At 40.8% G+C, this 20,815-nt stretch overlaps 1 protein-coding gene across 1 annotated transcript in view; it reads left to right on the top strand.

Moving 5' to 3' along the window:
* The first annotated feature begins 15,676 nt into the window (after positions 1-15,676).
* Positions 15,677-20,815, top strand: part of NINJ2 (ninjurin 2) — a 79,903-nt gene continuing 74,764 nt past the window's right edge. Inside the window, exon 1 of the mRNA XM_086714371.1 lies at positions 15,677-15,935. Coding sequence (XP_086570497.1) covers positions 15,762-15,935 — 174 coding nt within the window. The 5' untranslated portion in view covers positions 15,677-15,761. The remainder of the gene's footprint in view (positions 15,936-20,815) is intronic.

Below are 20,815 nucleotides of genomic sequence, written 5' to 3'. Positions count from 1 at the left end.
CTTCTCAACCTTCACTGCCCTAATGTGCATTATGATTCTCCAGCAGAGATACAGAGAATACTCACATTGCCAGATTGACCACTAAGTATACCTACTTAGCAATTTTTTTTTTTTTTTTTTTTTTTTGAGAAAAAGAGAGACAGAGTGCAAGCATGGGAGGGGCAGAGAGAGGGAGACACAGAATCCGAAGCAGGTGCCAGGCTCCGAGCTGTCAGCACAGAGGCTGACACGGGGCTCAAACCCATGAACCATGACATCATGACCTGAGCCGAAGTGGGATGCTTAAGTTGGACCCTTAACCAGCTCAGCCACCCAGATGCCCCTGTACTTAGCAATTCTGAGGATAGATTTCCTCAGAGCACTAGTTTGGGAACAGGCCTTAGTTGATCATGTTGGCATGAATTCTATTCCTCTCATTCCTTTCCATTATAAAATCAAGCTGCTCTTAGAATGCTGAAAAATAATCACGTCTTAAATCATTTTGCCCCACATCACCCTTGTCCCACCCTGGAGACTAAGATTTCATTCCTGTATCACAAGCCATTACATGCCTGAGGAACTGATTTCCTCCACAGCGTGTCTTTGATCACATGCTTCCTAATGTGTGATATTTTAACTCTTTATTTGGTTCTTTGGTTTTTTAAAAAATTTGTATCATTTTTTTTATTTTGAAAACTTAATATAAGAAAGTAATTATTTCTCATTAAAAAAAATACTGAGACAAAGAGTTCGAATTATACAGAAATGAAACAAAATCCTACTGCAGCCAAGTCACAGAGCAAGGCGATGGCACCCCTAGAAATAGAATTGAAGTATCCTGTCTACTGGCACGAGGCTGTTTTTTCACTACTTCTGTGATTCCTTTGCTTGCATTTACCAGTTAGGTGTATTGCTGAGCCTTTTGAATTATCTTGACTCTGTGTTTCCCATTTGGATGTTTAGTATAAAATACTGTGGGGGAAGGAAAGGAAGAGATAGTTGTAGAAACTGCTTTAGAAATATGAAGTACACCCAAAAATATATCTCCACAGAGAGAACCCCCTTATTATACCAGTGTGGGAGATCAGAACTAATCCCAGGTTAGAGACTCTTCGTGATTATATTGGGCTTTTACTTAACATCGTAGTTGTGCTAAGGATTGATAAGCAGATTTCTCCTGCGATTGAGGTTCCTTTGCTGTAGGAGAAATAAAGCACAGTCAATAGAGAGATTCACGCTTTATTCCTTTTTGTTTTCTGAGGAAGTTTGAGGTAGTTTAAACAAAGGATGTCCACACAATAAAGTTAGTATCATGATTGTTTAAAGTAAGAGGAAGCAAATCAGGAAGGCTACCATACATAGTGAGGACATGTTTGCTTCTGAGCTTCCTGGTAACCATAAAGAAAAGGGAAACAAGTTAAAAAGAAAGGTGGATGCCTACCAATTATCCACAATAGAAAAAGATTTTCCTGGAACTCAATTTTAAAAAATTTGTTTTTCTCACATAGTGGCTGTTGTGTAATGTAATGAGCAATGTCCCAGATAGTAGCTTTATAACAAATGCAGAAAATCTTCATAGGACTATTTCCTGTAACAAGCTTGGATTGGATTCAAGATCATTATAGCAAGACCTAATGGCTATGGCATTAGATTGGTCTTTTTTTATTATTTCAAGTTTTTATTCAAATTCCAGTTACTTAATATACAGTGTAATATTAGTTTCAGGGGTAGGATTTAGTGATTCAACACTTACATACAACACCCAGTGCTCATCACAGTGCCCTTCTTAATTCCCAACACTCGTTTAAACAATGCCCCCATCCGCCTCCCCTCTGGTAACCATCAGTTTGTTCTCTGTAGTTAAGAGTCTGTTTTCTCATTTGCCTCTCTTCCCCCCGCCCCATATTCATCTACTTTGTTTCTTAAATTCCACATATGAGTGACATCATATGGTATTTATCTTTCTCTGACTTATTTTGCTTAGCATAATGCATTATAGCTCCATCTATGTTATTGAAAATAGCAAGATTTCATTCTTTTTTTATAGCTGAGTAATATTCCATCGTGTATATATACCACATATATCCATTCATCAGTCAATGAACACTTGGGCTCCTTCCATAACTTGGTTATTATTGATAATGCTGTGGAGAGCAAGATACTTATTATTTCTAGGCCTCAGTTTCTCCTCCTATAAAAGGAAGGGATTGCCTTTTGGATCAGAGAAGAGGTAGGGAAGCATTATCAAATTCATCTGGGGAGTTTACCAAAATACACATTCCTGCTACATTATCCCTACCCGCAGCATGTCAAATGTTTTGTGAAAAATCATTCCAGATGAATTTTCTTTTAAATACCAAAAAATAATGAGAGTAACATTAACACTCAAACTCTCCACTCAAAACTAATAACTATTAACAGTTATATGTTCTTTAGACCTTAAAAGTAAAAAGAAGAGGGGCGCCTGGATGGCTCAGTTGGTAAAGCGTCCGACTTCAGCCCAGGTCATGATCTCACAGTTTGTGAGTTCAAGCCCCATGTCGGGCTCTGTGCTGGCAGCTCAGAGCCTGGAGCCTGCTTCGGATTCTGTGTCTCCCTCTCTCTCTCTGCCCTTCCCCTGTTCGCACTCTGTCTTTCTCTGCCTGTCAAAAATCAATCACTGCTAAAAAAAATTTTTTTAAGTAAAAAGAAGGAATAAAACATTACAGATAAAGATGAAGTCCCTGTACCAGTCAGGGTGGGCTAAACTATACACAGTAACATACAATCCCACACTTTCAGTGGGTGAAAATAACCAACCTCTATTTCTCAATCATGCCTCATGTTCACTGTGGGTTGTTTGGGAACCCTTACGCATTGTCCTCACTCCAGGACCCAGGCCGATGAAGTAGCCTGAAACAACGAAATCTGAAACGTCACTGATCACTATAGCAAAAGGAAAAAGAACAAAGCAAATTCTACATTTGGTTCTTAAATCTTCCACCTACAAGTAACACTCTATTCACAATCTATTATAGGCTATGCCTAACTTCAAAGCATGTAAGGAAGTACATCCTACCACGTGCATAGTAGGAAAGCCAGAACATTCATGAATAGACACAATGACTATTGTAGTCCCCTATGTTTCTCTCTGCAGACTTATTTCCTCTCTACTTAGAGGTGGCCACTATCAGGAATTTGGTACATACCTAGAGCCTACTTTGTATTTTTGCTACAATATAGCACTTATAAATAATATATATTATATATAATATTTGTTTATTTTATAAAATATTTGTTAATGAAATTATACCTTTATAATATACATTTTTTAGAGAGAGAGAGAGAGAGGAGAAAGAGTGTGAGTGGGGGAGAGGGGCAGAGGGAAGGAGAGAGAATCTTAAGGAAGCTCCATGCTGAGTGTGGAGCCAGATGTAGGGTTCAATGTGAGGCTTGATCCCACAACCCTGGGATCATGACCTGAGCCAAAATCATGAGTCAGACACTCAACCAACTCAGCCACCCAGGCGCCCCTATAATGTCCTACAATTTTTTTAAATTTTTGTTTCCAAGATTTATCTATGCGAACTATATACACCTGGTTCATTTATCTGAACTGCTGCATAGAGCTCCATACTGGTAAGTATGCTGTTATTTATTTACCATCCCTTTACACATGAACAAGCCATTTCCAATCTTTTATTATTACTGGTAGTGTGGTATTGTAAATATGTCTGAGAGATTCCCTGGCAATCTTTCTCAGTTGGATTTAACAAGGCAAATTCCGATGTCATACTGCAACCACTGCATGTAACTATTTACTTCTCTCCTTGCATCCAGAATGATACTACCTACCGTTCTTGGGAGAGTTGATAAAATTGTTACTCAAGTAATTATCTGTGTTCTGTGGTTCAGATGAAGGCTCTCGTTTAAGAAAGGATGGTTGGAGTGTAACCTAGAAGTAGAACGCAAGGTTTTAAAATGTCCACATTTTCAACTTTTCAACTTTTCTAGATATTGCCAAATTATTTTCCAAAACATACCTTGTAATTTCCATCAGGTGTGTATGAGAGTTCTCTTTTTCCTACATCTTTTACTAGCACTTGCTATTGCCAAACATTTTACTTTTGGCCAATCCAGTGTGTGTGAAATAGTATCTCATTTTTGTTTTCAGTTGCATGGTCCTGATTATCATGAAGTGGACTGTTTTTCCCATAGATAGCAACTGACTTTCTTTTTTCTATGCGTCATCTGTTGAAATTCTTTGCCCATTTACTTTCTGGGTTGTTTGTGTTCTTCCTGTTGATTTATAGTAGTTCTTTATACATTTTGAATCTAATGATCTGTGTGTTACACATGTAGCCTATCTCCAGGCGATTCTGATATAACTTCCACCTACATATCCCCCTCCCCACCACTAAAGTCATTTCTGTCTCTAACATTTTACATATCCATGTCATGACTCAACACAAATATAAATATATATCCAAGCCCAGGAAATTTTAAACCAAGCTACAAAGAGTTCTACTAAATATATAGATGCATTTTATGTATTTATCCCTAAGTAACCTCCTCCCTGAACAAAGGACATAATTCTGAATTTGCCTAAATTGCAGAGAACTTTTGAAAGGTGAGATCTGGAAAGGCTGTATTTGGGTAAACACAGTTATTGTTATCCAAAGATCAGCCAGTCCAAATAGTTTCCTCATAGAGGCCTTCTTGGACCTAGTGGGCAACAGAACTGTTTAAAATAAGCAGGCCAGTTCTTTCAATGAAACTGATTTGAGGTTACTCTCTGACCGACTATGGCAGAGCAGTCAATGGTACTCTGTGCTCATGAATTAGCAGTAGTGTCCTGAAAAGGGAACATTAGCTTAAAAGGCATTCTAAGTGCAAAAAGAGTATAGTATTTATACCAGTAAATGGAAAGTCAAAGATGTCCTAAAACATCATCATTGTTAAAATAGCCTACATGCAGGAATGTGTTAAGATCATGAAGTTATTGATGGTATTTCCTCCATTGTCTCTAGTTTCTAAATACTCTACAATAAAATTATACTGTGTTAATAATTCAAAAATCATATTGAGAACCAAAACTGAAATGTAACCCACTGTGATTACAAGGATTCTCAGTTTCTCAAGTAGGCGTTCACCTCAAATAGGGGGAGAAATCAAAGGCAGAAAAGTATAAGGGTCTTTCCTATTTGCAAGGTTTTCAGAGTAAATTTGAAAGTGCTAGAAAACTGCAGGCTTACCTAGGATGGGGGAGGAAGTGGCCAAATGCTTTGACTGAGAAATGTAGAGAAATAGTACTGGTGATGGAGTGGGGAATGGAATGGAGTGAGGAAGGAAAATGGTGGCTCAGACAAGTTCAGGGGGGCAGCTGCACATGGTCTTCCTCTTAACCACAGTTCACCTGAAAAAATAAAGTGACATGTAGGAAGAAGTGTGGACAGTGATAGCCCTTACTGCTTCCCCAGTTCTTGATCCCAGGGACCACACACCTTTGAAGTTTTCATTGAGGAATCAAGGCCTCCAAAGAAATCTAATTTGCAGTGAGCTAAAGTTGGCTCTTGGCTTAGAAATTCCTGGCTCTGAGAAAGACCTACCTATTAGGCCCTTTCCTCATTACACTGTTTGAAGTAGCTCTTGAGCTCCATGTTACAGATGTGGTGACTGAGGCTTAGTGAGATTAAGTAAATTTCCCAGAATATGGAGTGGTATATAAGTAAGGTTGTTAAGATTAAGTTCAGAACTGGCTCTTTTTACGTGTAGCTCAGTGATTGTCAAGGGGGAGAGGGTGAATGCACACTCCCTATAGGGATATTTGAGTGTGTGTGTGTGTGTGTGTGTGTGTGTGAGGTTGTATGTGTCTAAGGGGAAGGCTGAAATTATATTCTATATAATAATATTATTTGTGCTTGGAAAACAAACTCTATTGTTTTTATTTGGCAAATTGTAGAAAGTAAAATTTGACAACAATCTTCTTGGCTATTGGGGATATGCAAAGATATCTTCTTTAAAGTGGAGGACAGTCAGAGCAGAGACAGTGAGGGGTTTATAGTCTATTTATCAGATGGAAGATATAGGTTAAGTATGGCCACATGTTCCTGCTTTGGCTCAGTAGTGCTTTATATTTAATATAATCTTGCAATGGAATTATTCTCAGCGCTTTGTCATCTGGAACTTCACTATTTCTCACAAATAACCACTATTTTTCTTCTATATTTAATAACACAGTCTATGATTTGCATGTTTATGTCCCCCACCAAATTCATATGTTGAAATCCTAACCCCCAAAAGTGATGGTATTAGTAGATGGAGCCTTTGGGAGGTGATTGGTTCATGAGGACGGAGCCCTTATGAATGGCATTAGTGCTCTTATAAAAGCACAAAGGCCCCTAGCCCCTTCTGCCATGTGAGGATACAAAGAGAAGTCTGTGACCCAGAAGAAAGGCCATCACCCAACCCTGATGGCATCCTGATCTCAGACTTCCTGCCTCTAGAACTGTGAGCAATAAATTTCTGTTGTTCATAAGCTACCCAGTCTGTGGTTTTTTCTTATAGCAGCCCAAATAGACTAACATGTAGGGAAAAAAGCACTCATGACATAAAATGGAAAATAATGCAGTATAAGATTTTATATATATTATAATCTCAATTGTATTAAATTTCTTTTATGAATTTATAAGTTAGTATGAGAGCCATGCACTGTAGTTGGAGAAAGCATGGGCTTGTGATCAAAAAGACTAAGGTGTGGGTATGGTCTCTGCTACTTACTAGCTGTATAAACTCAGGAAGTTACTCAACTCTCTGATCCCCGGTTGTCTTACCTACAAAATGGAGGGGGTGGGGAAAGAATTACATTTATTTTAGGCAAGCTGAATTAAATTAGAAGTAATTCAAGTAAAATACCTGATAGATAGAAAGCACTCCATAAATGACTTAATTACTATTTTGAGGAGGGAGTATAAAGAGCCAGCTTCATGGCTATAGGACTGTGTAGTCACACAGAACCTTGGAAGGGCTCTGTACTTGGTTTAGTGCTCTGCTGTTGCCACCTTAAAATTTGTAATAATTTTTGAACGAAAGGATCTACATTTTCATTTTGCAGCGGGCCCTGCAAATTACGTAGCTGGTTCTGAGAACACACACACACACACACACACACACACAAGGGATTGAAAATCAATCAGCAAAATGGTAACAAGTGTTTATCTTTGGGTGGTTTTACAGGTTCTTTTTATTTTATCCCTTATTCTTCTGTACATTCTACATGTTTCATAGCGAACATACATTATTTCTTCAATGAGAAAAAATGAATACATGTTCCTTTATAAAAATTGTTCTCCCCATTTTACAGATGAGGGAAACCAAGCTTACAGATAGGAAATGAGTCACTGAAGATCACAAAACAGTCGATGTCGCATTATGACAAGTGCCCAGGAAATTGCACTTCCAGTTGTGCGCCCCACTGACTTGAGTCTGAGTTACCCACTGTTTTTCTAACAAGAATCTCTTCGGGCATCTGACTTGGTTTGGGGAACCCAGCACTACACTATGCAGAAAGGGTCCCCTCAGAAGCCTGGGGTCATGCACTCTGTGCTCACCTGCATGGGCTGACAGCTATGGGAGGTTCAGAAGTACAAGCCACCATCCGTGTTCTCAAAGGGCTTGCAGACTAGTTGTATATGAAATAGTGATACCAATACTGTTGTGCAGACTCCAAATGTAAGCAGTGGGAGGGGGTAGGAACTGGTTGTCAGAGGAGCAACTGAGAGCATTTAGCCCCAGATCTTTTCAGTAGGGCCGTTTGTGTACAAAGAAACAATGAGGGATGCTGGAGTTCTGCTCCTTTTAATTGCCCCCTGTTACCCTCTGTGGAGGCATCCAAAGGTAAGCAGTGTGAAGAAAAGGACTTAAATGCACAGGATAATTCAGTTTGCATATTTCAGAGTTCACAGTATTAAAGGTCTCTTTGACAAACTCCCACTGAAAAGGTTTCTTTATATCATATTCACAGTAGCTCAAGCGACAGCTTGCCTTACACTTTGATTTTTCCCTTCTGCACTTTCTCTTCCTCTATTGTTTCTCCAAATCAGAACCTTTTTGTTCTGTGGCCCACCTTGAGCTTTCTGTGAATATCCATGCATTTTATCCCTGTTTCACCTAACCCTTCCTCCTCTAAGAACCATACTTATAATTTGAGTTCCTCTCAGTGGCACAGAAAATCTTCACAGATGAATACCTTTTACCAACCTCTAGAACTTATCTCTGGCGGAATTATGAAGGCCCAGACTAGAGGCTCTGAGCTGAAAGCACAAGAGAAAGACTTAAAAAGTTTATACATCCAGGCTTTTAATGATATTCAAATGAAATTTAATATTATCTCCATTTTCTTTTTTTTTAATTTTTTTTTTAACATTTATTTATTTTTGAGACAGAGAAAGACAGAGCATGAATGGGGGGAGGGCCAGAGAGAGAGGGAGACACAGAATCTGAAGCAGGGTCCAGGCTCTGAGCTGTCAGCACAGAGCCTGATGCGGGGCTCGAACTCACGGACCATGAGATCGTGACCTGAGCGAAGTCAGACCCTCAACCGACTGAGCCACCCAGGCGCCCCTATTATCTCCATTTTCAAAAGATTTTTATTTTTAAGTAATCTCTACATCCAACATAGGGCTCGAACTCACAACTCCAAGACGAATAGTTACATGCTCTACTGACGGAGCCAGCCAGGCACTCCAACATTAGTTTCATTTAATGAAATCTTCTCACTCTGCCAGGTAGGCAATTTGCTTTACATCTGTAATCTGGTTTAGTTTAATCCTTATAATGGTCTTTATAAATTAGATACTATGATCCCCATTTTTACAGGGGAAAAGGAAGCCAAGTGACTTGCTCAAAAACACAGCTCATCAAAACCCATAGAATGTACAACACCAAGGGTGAATTCTAATGTATACTACAGTGTATTACAGCAGTAATGATACTGCTGATCATGATGTACCAATGTGGATTCATTCATTGACTGTAACAAATGTATCGTTCTGGGGCTTCAGGTTGATAGTGGGGGAAGCTGTGCATGTGTAGGGCCTGGGGTATATGGGAACTCTCTGTATAGTGTGCTCAATTTTGCTATGAACCTCAAACTCCTCCATAAAATAAAGTCTGTATTTTAAAACATACACAACTAGTATAGCAGGGCTAGGGGTGAAATCCGGGTCTCTCTACTTGGGTGATGGTGAGTTACTGTCATCAACCACCTATTCGGCTCTATTGCACTGGCAGCAATAAAGATAAGGTGTGTGTGAGGGGCGCCTGGGTGGCTCAAGTCCGTTAAGCGTCAGATTTCAGCTTAAGTTACGATCTCATGAGTTCAAGCCCCACATCAGGCTTGCTGCTCTCAGCGCAGAGCCTGCTTCAGATCCTCTGTCCCCTTCTCTCTCTGCCCCTCCCCCACTTGCGCTCTCCTTCTCTCTCTCTCTCTCTCTCTCTCAAAAATAAACATTAAAAATTTATTTCAAAAATAAATAAAAGTGTGTGTGTGTGTGACATCTATTATAGATTGCACTGATGTGTCTGTGTGTGTGGCAGGGGTTGCGGTGTATGTTAAGAAGTAGCATGAGGAGGAAAAAGAAAGAATGGGCAAGAAGAAATCTTGATTTGAGTCTTAGCTCCATCACCTGCGTGATCTTGGGCAAGTCACTTTGGTTTTAGTTTCCTCAACTGTAAATTGCAACTGGGTCATTGTGAGGGTTAAATGAAATAAAATATGTACAGAGTACTTTGAAATTATAAGCAACTATTCCCATATTAGTTGTCACACACACATGCACATACTCACACGTACCCACTGTTGTGATTAAAGGGGTGACCAGGAAACTCAGTTTCTATTTCTCTAGTTTCACCTAAGCTGCTTCTGTCATCTGTAAGCTGAAGTGGTTTGACTGATACCATCTCAGAGGGTTTGTTCCCTCTCTGAGCTCTGATTTTCACACTACTCAGAACCCACCACTGTGCTGTCAGAGCCTCCTGCCCCCACCCCCTCTCCTAGTCTTAAAAGAGATGTGTCTTGTCCTCATGCCCCGTCCCCTATGGCACCTTCCAGCTTTCATCCTCCCCACCCACCCTACCCCAAAGTCCTTCGTGCCGTTTGGGAAATGGTGCAGCAGTGACTCTCAGACGTCACTGAGGAAACTTTGTCCACTGAAAAGGCCCTGTGGCCAGCATCCCATCTGCCAGCGGGATAAGTGGCTATGATTTTGACTGTGTTTTTTTAAATCTTTGACCTCCTATTCTTTTATTTTTTTTAACACGTCATTTCAAGACTTGAAAATCTCCACGCAATTTCGTGTGGCTTGTGATCGCCTAGCCCTAACACACCCAAACGCCTTTAGAGGCTTATAAACTATGCCACACGCCCCAGAATACTGGTGGTTCCCAAGAGGTCCCTTAAGGGATAACTTGAGGAACAGCAGGTGGGACAGAAGTGGATAGGACTCCAGGATCCAAGCAGCTTCACTTTAACCTGCTTTATATGAACTTCTGCATAAGAGTTTATTTTAAAAAGGGGTTCCTTTGCTTTAAAAAGTTTGAAAACCACTGATGTCTGTCTCCTACTACTAAGAAGAGATCAGCTGGTACCCTCCCTCAAGCCACCGAGAGAGTGCCAGGCACCTTTTAACTTCATCGCAGAGGTGAGAGGTGGCAAGTGTTCAGATCAACATGAAGAGGCTCTGTTATTAATCATTCAGTGAGTCACAGTTAAAATCCCCCTACCCTGAATGCAAAAGAACGAAGGGGAATTTTACTCACCACAACCAAGAGCATCCCCAGGCCTCATGGGGGCATTCCCACGAGAGCTATGTGCCCCGAGTTCCTATTTATGTCAAATTAAGCTTTTACCTAATGAACAGCTAGCAAGAGATGAGTGGCCAGAATGGGAATGTTAAAATGTGATAGCCATTGCTAAGCAATGTTCTAAATGTACTGAATTTTGGTCTAGAGCTCCATTGTCCAATACGGTAGCTGCTAGCTATTTAAATGTAAATCTACTAAAATCAAATGAAAATTAAAATTTATTTATTTTTAAGTTTATTTATTTTGAGAGAGACAGAGTCAGCATGAGTGGGGGAGGGGCAGTGTGAGAGAGAGAGAGAGCACGAGAATCCCAAGCAGTCTTTGCACTGCCAGCACAGAGCCCAGTGCAGGGCTCGAACCCATGAAACCACAACATCATGACCTGAGCCGAAACCGAGTCAGACGCTTAACCAACTGAGCCACACCAGGCACCCCTAAATGAAAGTTAAAATTTAGATCTTCAGTCACACTACCACATTTTATGTGCTACAGACCTACAAACGGTTAAGCACTTGCTATGCTGAACAGTGAAAATGAAAATGTTCTTTAACACTTCCATCATTGCAGAAAGTTCTAGTAGACAAGGCTAAAGTCACCTGATCTAATTCTTAATTACCATTTGGCCAACTTGGGCCCCTCATCAGTCCCCAGATAGGTCCCTCCATAGACGCTCCAAAAATTTCCCTTTCCATCCATCCTGGCCTTAGGATTCCTGGAGCAGTGAGTCTAGAAGTGCGTAAATGGATGTGTAAATGAGCATAAATGAGTTGGTAAGCCTGTTCTGAAGTGTGCCTTCATTCTCACTTGTGTATCCTGTTTGTTTTGTGTCTGCCCTTCCCAGTCTCACAAGCAGAGGTAACACATAGGGATGATTTTTCCTAAAAATTTTCTAATTACATAAATACTCCATCAGGGATCCTTAGCTTTTACATACTAAAATTCAGACCTGATTCTGAGATGTTATTCTGTTATACACATGAAGTATTTAATATAAACACACATGACCAAACAGACTTTAAGAGCTGAAGTCATCTTAGGAATCTTCTTTTATGACGCTTCACTTTTCACAAAGGAGAATATAAGACCCAGAGAAGTTAAGTGACTTGCCTAAGAACACACAGTGACTCAGCACACACAGAGAAACCTAGGTCACTTGGTTTTCACTCTAGGCTTTTCCTTACGATTAACCATTAAGGGATCTTCTTAGGCTGGCACAACTCTTTGTTTCTCCTACCTAGCAAGACATCCCTAGGATCTCATTGTCAGCCACCCATTCCATGTGCACTTTCTGAGTCGCTCTGAGTGTTTATGTATCTGTAAGTTCAAGCATATTCTAAAAAATCTACTTCCCAAGAGGCAATTTCCCTAAAAATGCCCCTTGGGCTTCACACTGCAAAAGTCACCCTAGAGGTAAAGAGAAATAGAAACCTTTCCCATCTAGATTGGATAGGCTCCATGTAGGTATAGTTTCAGTATCAGAGCCAAATGTCAGAGCACACTTCACTAAAGCTTAACTTTCCATCCCCGTGTCTCGCAAGGGCATGTGTTTTGTGATTTTATATCCCCATAGAGTTTAACATATTATTCTTACAGCATCAGTCTAGCTGTTACCTCTCAAGTGGGCATTATGTTTAAAAGACGTGGTCTGGAAGACTGGACATGGTTGTGGTAATTAGAACACCAGATTCTCTTTCTATTTATATTCTAGAACAGAAGTCAGCAGACTATGACCTGTGGGGCCAAATCTGCTCCACTATCTGTTTTTGTAAATAAAGTTTTATTGGAACACAGCCATACTCATTTGTTTATAGACAGTGTCTATGGCTGCTCTCATGCTACAATACCAGAGTGGAGTAATTGCAACAGAAACCATTTGGCCTCCAAGGCTAAAATATATTTGCTCTCTGGCCCTTTACAAAAAAAGTTTACTCACCCCTGGTCCAGAGTCACAGTAGATAAACCACTTTCCAAATCCAAATATACTTCCAAATGATGCTTATGAGGTTGTCCAAATTTGGAAAGGTCTTACCAAACCAAAAGCGTTATTATAGCTAACTATAGCTGTTTCCTTTTAAAATCAATAGGAAATTGGGGGGTGGGGAGTAGGAATATATTCAGGTACTTTTCTGTTTGGCATTTTCTCATTCTGATTATTTTCTCTATTTAGCCAGATGTATCCATATTATGTAAAGGATGATTAGAATCGTCACACAGGAATGCAAAGAGAAATAGTTGATATTTTGATTTTGACATCCAAAATAAGGTTTTCCAGCAAGATGATCATTTTGTTGTGTTTTGTTGAGAATGAGAATTTTGTTGGGTTTTGCTGAGAATGGGAATTTTCTCAATTTCTTTATTTCCTCTTAGAATTATTATCATTGAGTTCCACATAAGGCACATCCCAACCAAACAGAAAGAGAAAGAGGACAAAGCCAACCTTTTTGGATCCTAGATTATGGGAATTGTGGGAAGAACTGAAGCAGAGAAAGAGAAAGCAGGTACTCGGACATGTTTCAATTTCTCTTCCCTGAGCCAAAATCACAGATAAAAACACGGACTCGGAACGCTAATTAGGATTTGAGTCTCGGGGTTGAATCTTGGTTCAACCTTGGGCAAATTCTTTGTGCTTCTGTTTCCTCACCTGTGACACACGGATAATGTGTTACAACTCAACCTTGCGGAATTGTTATTGGAAGTAAGTAAGTGAGGGTGTGTTAAAGTGCTCGGAACAGCAGTGGTCACACTGTGTACCTATGGGGGATGGGAGTGATGGATATGACAGCAGATCTTTGAAGGAATGCTGAGGAGTTGGCTCCATCTCTCACTCCTGGTTTGGAGTCTAGAAAGAGATTACCTTAAAAGCTATTCCGGCACCAGCTGGAGCAGCCACATCAAAACAAAGTCTTTACCAGAAAGGGGCTGAGCTTGCCTCTCTCCAGTGACAGACAGCAGCTCTCAGTTCCCATGTACCCAAGGGAGAAGTGGAGTGGTAGCCAAGTGTCTGGTAGGAGGAGCGTTTGGAGATCATCTTGGAGGGGTGGACCACTGAGCTGGTACCACTGGGACGGGAGCACATGTGAGTCATGGCAGGTCTCAGGATGATCCACGTCACCACGAGAGCTGAGAGAGGGCAAAGTCAACAAGGGAGCCCACTGGGTCTTTAAGAGCAGAGAGAGGATGGACCATGAGTTATCCTCATCACAGACATTAGCCACCAACACCAGCAGGAGGCCCAGAAATAGGCCGTCCCTCTTCTGTAGTCACCAACTCAGAGGGCAGCCCAGCCCCACCATAGCAGAAAGTAGCAGAGGCTCCAGGGTACGTCGAAGAACCATCACTCTTCTACTTCCAAGTATTTATAAACTGTGCCCCAGGGCGCCTGGATGGCTCAGTCGTGAGCGTCTGACTTCGGCTCAGGTCATGATCTCACAGTTTGTGAGTTCGAGCCCCACATTGGGCTCACTGCTATCAGCGCAGAGCCCACTTGGGACCCTCTGTCTCCCTCTCTCTCTTCCCTTCCCCTGCTTGCACTCTCTCAGAAATAAATAAGACATCTTATAAAATTAAATAAATAAATAAATAATAAACCATGCCCCTCTCCCACGCACCTAGATGTCATCTCTGGGGGATGGGTGGAAATTGGAAAGGCTAAACATTCTATCTAAACTGGACCATTTACCATTTAAATTAAATCCCACTGCATTTATCAGATTAGATGGATATATGATCCTCATTCTATTGACCACTCACCTCATGTCTAGCAGGATGGGGACTTATAAAGACATTACATCATTAATAGAAATAAAGACGGGCGCCTGGGTGGCTCAGTAGGTTGAGCGCCCGACTTCAGCTCAGGTCATGATCTCACAGTCTGTGAGTTTGAGCCCCGCGTTGGGCTCTGTGCTGACAGCTCAGAGCCTGGAGCCTGCTTCGGACTCTGTCTCCCTCTTTTTCCGCCCCTCCCCCATTCATGCTCTGTCTCTCTCTGTCTCAAAAATAAGTAAACATTAAAAAAAAAAATAGAAATAAAGAATTGCCCCCTTCCACCCCTTTGGCAGCACATTTAAGTGTCGTGAGAGTAAATTTCTGACTCTGCTACTCTCCTCACTCCCTTTAAACTTGAACTGGATTACTCCAATTTAACACTGCCCCTACCATGCACACTCACAGACATACCCACACCCACACATACACAAGCTGGTGTCTAAAACTAGCTTCAGGAACAAACCAGAAGAGTTTTAGGCTCTAAGGTAAACAAGAGAAAGAAAGCTTTTCCAAAAAAAGACTCACTCCTGGTAGCTTTATTTTAAAAGTAGGGAAAAAGCAACTACTTGCGTAAACAGAATTTGAAGGTATAACTTTTTCCTGCTCTCTTTCTGTCTAATCAAGGGAGAAAATGAGGACATCAAACAACCTGTCAATAAAAGCTTATTGTTAATCACTTTATAGAGTAAGGCTTATGCTTCGGGGCCTATTAAGTAAACTACATTTTTTTTTTTTTTTAAACTTTTAGCGCTACAGGGAACAAGAGAAAGAAGTCTCTAAGCCTCAGTCTTAGGAATATGCTAGAGTCCACCCACCCTTGATGACTGAGGACCCTATTCAGCTCCACCAATGTGAAGTCAGACAGCATGCTGAGGCTGTTTTTCCATTTCCTTGATAAATCCACAGGGTTTCTATGCCGGTAGAAAAGCTACCAAAAGCTACTCAAAGCAGGCTGAGTTTGACCTCGGATGGCCCCTCTGGGGCTGGAGGGGCACTGGCGCCACGAAAGAAAATGATGCTGTCATTACTAACTCAAAAGGCCACCTATCAATGTGTCACATGCCACCCCCTGAAGTGCACATGCGTGTGCACGCACACACGCACGCACGCAAGTGTATGCATGTGTACACTTCCCCCAGGGGCTGAGCCCAGGACAAGCATCCCACATCAGATGGATGAATAGCAGGTCTGTCCTGCCAGCTGTGTGCTCTCTCCCACCCAAAGAAAGCAGTAGAGACTCAGACAGCAAAGCCTGGAGTTGCCCACGCAGTCTGTTACCAGCACCAGAGTGTGTGAAGGCACTTGAGGGCAGCAAGATGGAATCAGAGAGAGAAATCATCGACCTCCAAGTAAGTTCTCTCCGGGAGAGAGGAAGGAGGGTGGAGATGGGGGGAGCAGAGGTAAAGCTGGGGGAAGGAAGGATTAATATTCTGGTCACTTGATATTCTCCCTCTCACCCCCCCTTCTCTCTTACCCCCTCTCCAAATGTTCCCTAGGCTTTATCTCTTTTTTTCTCTTTCTGTTTCCCTGTCTGGTTCTTCGCTTGTTTTGAAATATGTGAGAAAGGGATTGTTTAAATCCCTCTTGGCCTCTGCTTCCTCTTGTCAGTCAAAGAGCTAATTAGATTCGCGTTACCAGAAGATGATTTCACATTCTGCACAGCGCTTTCCTCCAAACCCCAGGACAGTAGAGACTTATTTGAGAGCTGCTGGCAGTTCTCTGGAGGCAAGGAAAGATATGGGTTTTAGAGTTAAGAAGAGAGGCAGCTGGCCAACTTTGCATTTTACAGGTTGGAAAAAACTGGAGCCACTCCGTGGCTTTCTCCACAAAGCTCTCCTGTGGAGGACAGAGTGTCTTATTCGGACAGGGCAAGAAAAGGAAGCCAGTAAAATCTGCTAGCAGGAGGCAGAGACTGGTGTCCCTCCCTACCTGGGACAGGCTTGGAGGGCACCAGAGGCTCTAATCCACCATTGCAGGGAAAGGGAATGGGATGTTCTGGTAAGAGGAGAGCCAGGTCGCTGGAACTGGCACTCTCCAACTTTATTGAATAAAGCCAGCCTTTCTGTAGGGATCACAGAGGTTGCATGATAAATTTTCCTAGAGCTGGACAATTACAGGGTGGAGAAGGACTTTTGAGACCAAGGATTTTTGATCATGGTATCTGTTCTTCAAGCAAATCTTCAACACCCCAGCGTATGCTTCAGATGAAAAAGGAGCTGCTATGTGTGTTGGGCAGCATGATGGGGGCCTGGCAGAACTTCTGCCCTCTGTCCCTCCACCCCTGAGACACAACCAAGGAAGTTGTAGAATCACTTGGGGTAGTGTGTCAAAACCATTGGTCTACTAGAACTGCAAAATAGTGTCATTTTCCTTGATTGTCATACAGCCCCAAACATGGTCCCAACTCAGGGCTTGATGGTCCTTCTGCCTGGAATATTCTTTCCCTGGGCTGGCTCCTTCTAGTACATTCAGATCTCAGCTCAAATGTTACTGACTCAGGGAGACCTTTGCTCTCTGTAGAGGAACCCTCCTTTCATTTTGTCTTCATCATTTGTTTTCTTTCTTCCATAGCACTACTCACTATTTGAAGTTACATTGTTCATTTGATTACTTATCCAATCTAATCAATCTCATTAGAACATAAACTCCATTAGAGTCTGTTTCTTTCATTGCTCTATCCCTAGTGCCCAGGGCGATGCTTGATAAACAGTAATTGCATGGAAAATAGTTGTAAGTGAATAACTTAAGGGAGCCATGAATTAAAGGGGATCACTAATAGGCAGAGGGTCACTCTATCAGACCATGGCAGAGTCAGGACTTCTGGACAAACCAGGTCTTCTGACCCTACAGTGTATTTTCTTTTTTCTTCCTCTAGTTCTTGCCTCCATTGGATATTTAGTAGCTAAGGAAATGGTACTGCTCATTTCCAGTCCCTGAAGAACAAGTTTCTTATGTGCTGATGAGTTAAATAAGCCTGAGTTATAGGCTAAGGACTTGGAAGAAAGGTTCAGAAAGAAAGAGGTAGGCAGAACTATGGACTAAAGTGCTAGAGTACCCTTCTCTTCTTTATTAGAGTTATTCTCTCTCTCTCCCAATATAGTCTTTTATTCTGGCATCTTATTCACACTTTCCTTTGGTAGTTTATTTATTTGGTTGGCCAGAAGGTCATCCATTGAGTTTCTACATCTTCCTGTCTAGCCCTCTGGATCCAATGAGGAAATAGTCACTGTGGTCTTCTGAGAAGGCAAGTCTTGGTTCATGACAGGTGGAAATGTCTGTCCCCTAGTAGCATGATTTTACCCTCTCCTCACATGGTGTTGCCACATGAAATCCAGAGGAAAGACATATATAAAGACCCTAGAATATTATGTACTGAATACTATTAGTTCCTCTGTTTCTGAGAATGGTTTTCCAGGGGTGGTAAAGACATATTGACTATAGCTAAGACATTTCATCTCTTCATTTAACAAATATTTACTAATAAATAACTATATATTTCACTCTGTGCTTGCTAGGTATGGAAAAGTTTTCTTATTTCATGAGGTTATTATAGTGGGTTGAATTCCTGCATGAGCTAAATAGAGTTATTCTGTTTTATAGCTCCAAGACTAATTCTTAAACTTGCAAATGTATTATTTACCCCTGGAAAGACAGCTAGATAGTATGTGTATGATGTACTGTGTTCTACCCTGAACACGTTAAAGCCCAAGTCCAAATAATAATGCCACAGTATTCAAACCAGGGCAACTCTCTTTACCATATAAATATTGATCTCCCCTTTATAATCCTGATCTTGGAGACTTCATTTGTGCTAAGTATATAAATTAATTCCTATTCATCACTATCCCATTACCAAAACAAACCAAAGGAAGAACAAATATTTATTGAGCTTCAACACTGTATGAAGCACCAAAAACAAAAACAAAAACATGATACCTGGCCTTAGAAAGCTTAAGTGGAAGAAAAACAGATGACTATAATATAAAGAAAATGTTCAATTAAAATAGCATGTCCCCAAAATGTGGTACAGTTACCACCAATGGTTAGTAAAGGGAATACCAATGGCTAACAGTTTTTTATTGTAATGGCTATGTTTATAGTTATAGTATTACAAAAAAGGGTAACTAATCCATCAAATCTGTGATTTCTAAATTTGTATTGCTCAGGATGAGGCTAAAGTAAGTGGCATGATACGTTTTAAGTTCTTATTCAGACTTTATAAGTGTCATGGGCACACCCTGAATATTTTAATAATTGTACCTGTCTTCACTGTTCAGAAGTATGGCTGCTCTGGATGAAATGAAACACAGGTGTGTGTGTGTCTGTGTATATTGCTTCTTTCTTGTCACTAAAAGATTGAGATAGCAAACAAGGTACAACTGAAATTTGGGAAACTCCAATCTAAAAAACATTAAGCCTCTATCATCAGTGTTGCAGGTGTGTCCCCAAGGTCAACACCTTGAGAGTGGGATGGCTGGTACTGGTGTCTCTCCTTCCACAACCTGAAGCTGTGGCCTCCAAGCTTCTGCCCTTCTCCCAGCCCTTAGTAGCAGCCCTGCCAGACAGCTAAGGTGACTCCTTTTCCAGGCTCTAGACTGGACTAATTTCCCATCTTTTACCCCCTCCTCTGAGATCTGGATGAATAAAGGGTGGAAGACAATCCCTTTTCTTCTCCTTCAACCAGTGTTGCAACCCACCGCTGAGTATGGAGTTCAAGCCACTCTCCTTGCTCCTTCCTAAAATGGAGCTCTTCTTCTGCTTATAGATTCACCTAAGGAGATTCAGTCCTCTGGCCTCTTTCTTCCACCTGTGCGGAATGTTGAGGGAGATACAAAGATGGTCAAAGATGGTCTCTTCGTAAGGGAATGAAGACTGGTACACACTGAATGCAAATTCAGTGTAGTAAGGGTTAAGTACAACAAGGGATAGAATGCACTGGGAGTGGAGGTAAAAATTACTTATGGATAGAAGGGGGGACTATAGGTAAAGTATTCTGGAGTATTTTCAAATTGAAATTCCAGACAACAGTTTGGTAGTATATATCAAGAGACTTAAAAATGACCCAGTATGGGGCACCTGGCTGGCTCAGTGGGTGGAGTATGTGGCTCTCGATTTCCAGGTTGTGAGTTCGAGCCCCATGTTGGGTGTAGAGATTACTTAAAAAAATAAAATCTTAAAAAAAAAAAAATGACCCAGTAATCCCACTTCTAGAATCAGCCTAAGAAAATAATCAGATATGTAAGGATGTTCACTGAAATACTGTTTATAGCAAAAAGGAGTATCCAACAATGAAAGAATGGTTAAATAAATTTTGGTACATCTGTTAGTGGATATCATGAAATAATTTTTTTCAATGTTAGGGAAGAATATTTAAAGGAATACCAAAATGCTAATCATATAAATCAAAAAAGTAGGATACAGAAGAGTATAAACATTTTATCCCAACTTCCTTTAAAAATCATACAGAGTAAATATGTGCAAGAAAACCATTCCCAAGAAATACATCAAAATGTTAATACCGGTTATTTATGGGTTATGAATGACTTACTTTCTTCTTTTACTTTATTTTTACTTTTTATTTCCTTTAAACATTTTTACCGACGCATATATTATATTTAGAATAGAAAAAAAAACCCTGTAGTTTAAAAAAGAAAATTAGAGAAGCAGATGTGGCTATATGCAAATGAGTAGATCTGTGAATATGAACCACAGCAGATTTATACACACATATATATTTATTCCCGACTCTGATTGCGACAGAAAATAAACAGCTGACTTATCTTTGTGTAAGTAGGCATCTCCTTTTAAGTGGCCGTTCCACTTTTTAAAAGTTCTACATAGTAGCAACTCTGGTTTTTTATATCTCAGTATGCTCCAAGAACAGACTTCAGGAATGTGAAATCCAAGGACACACCCACAGACCTCCGAGTTTCTACACAGCCCCTTCGGAGGAAAAACATCAGAGGCAAGTAGGAAGGGGTGAGGTGGTTGCATCCTGATTTAGTCAGATCTTGTACCTGACAACTTCAGCAACTTGTCCTCTATCACCTAAAGAAAAATATAAAATCATTTGTATTAAGTAGAGAGACAGATATATAGATGATAGCTAAAGAGACAGACACACAGATGGTGGAAGGATTTGGGACAACTTGTTGGAGGAGGTAGTCATTGGGTAAACTTTGAAGAAGGAATAGGACTCTGACAAGTGGAGGATATTCTAGTGTGAACA

Source organism: Puma concolor, chromosome B4 (genome assembly GCF_028749965.1).
Source record: "Puma concolor isolate L17-30 chromosome B4, mPumCon1.1.hap2, whole genome shotgun sequence".
NCBI lineage: Eukaryota > Metazoa > Chordata > Mammalia > Carnivora > Felidae > Puma > Puma concolor.
Note: the sequence above shows the minus strand (reverse complement) of the source record. Positions and strands in the feature narration are given on the sequence as shown.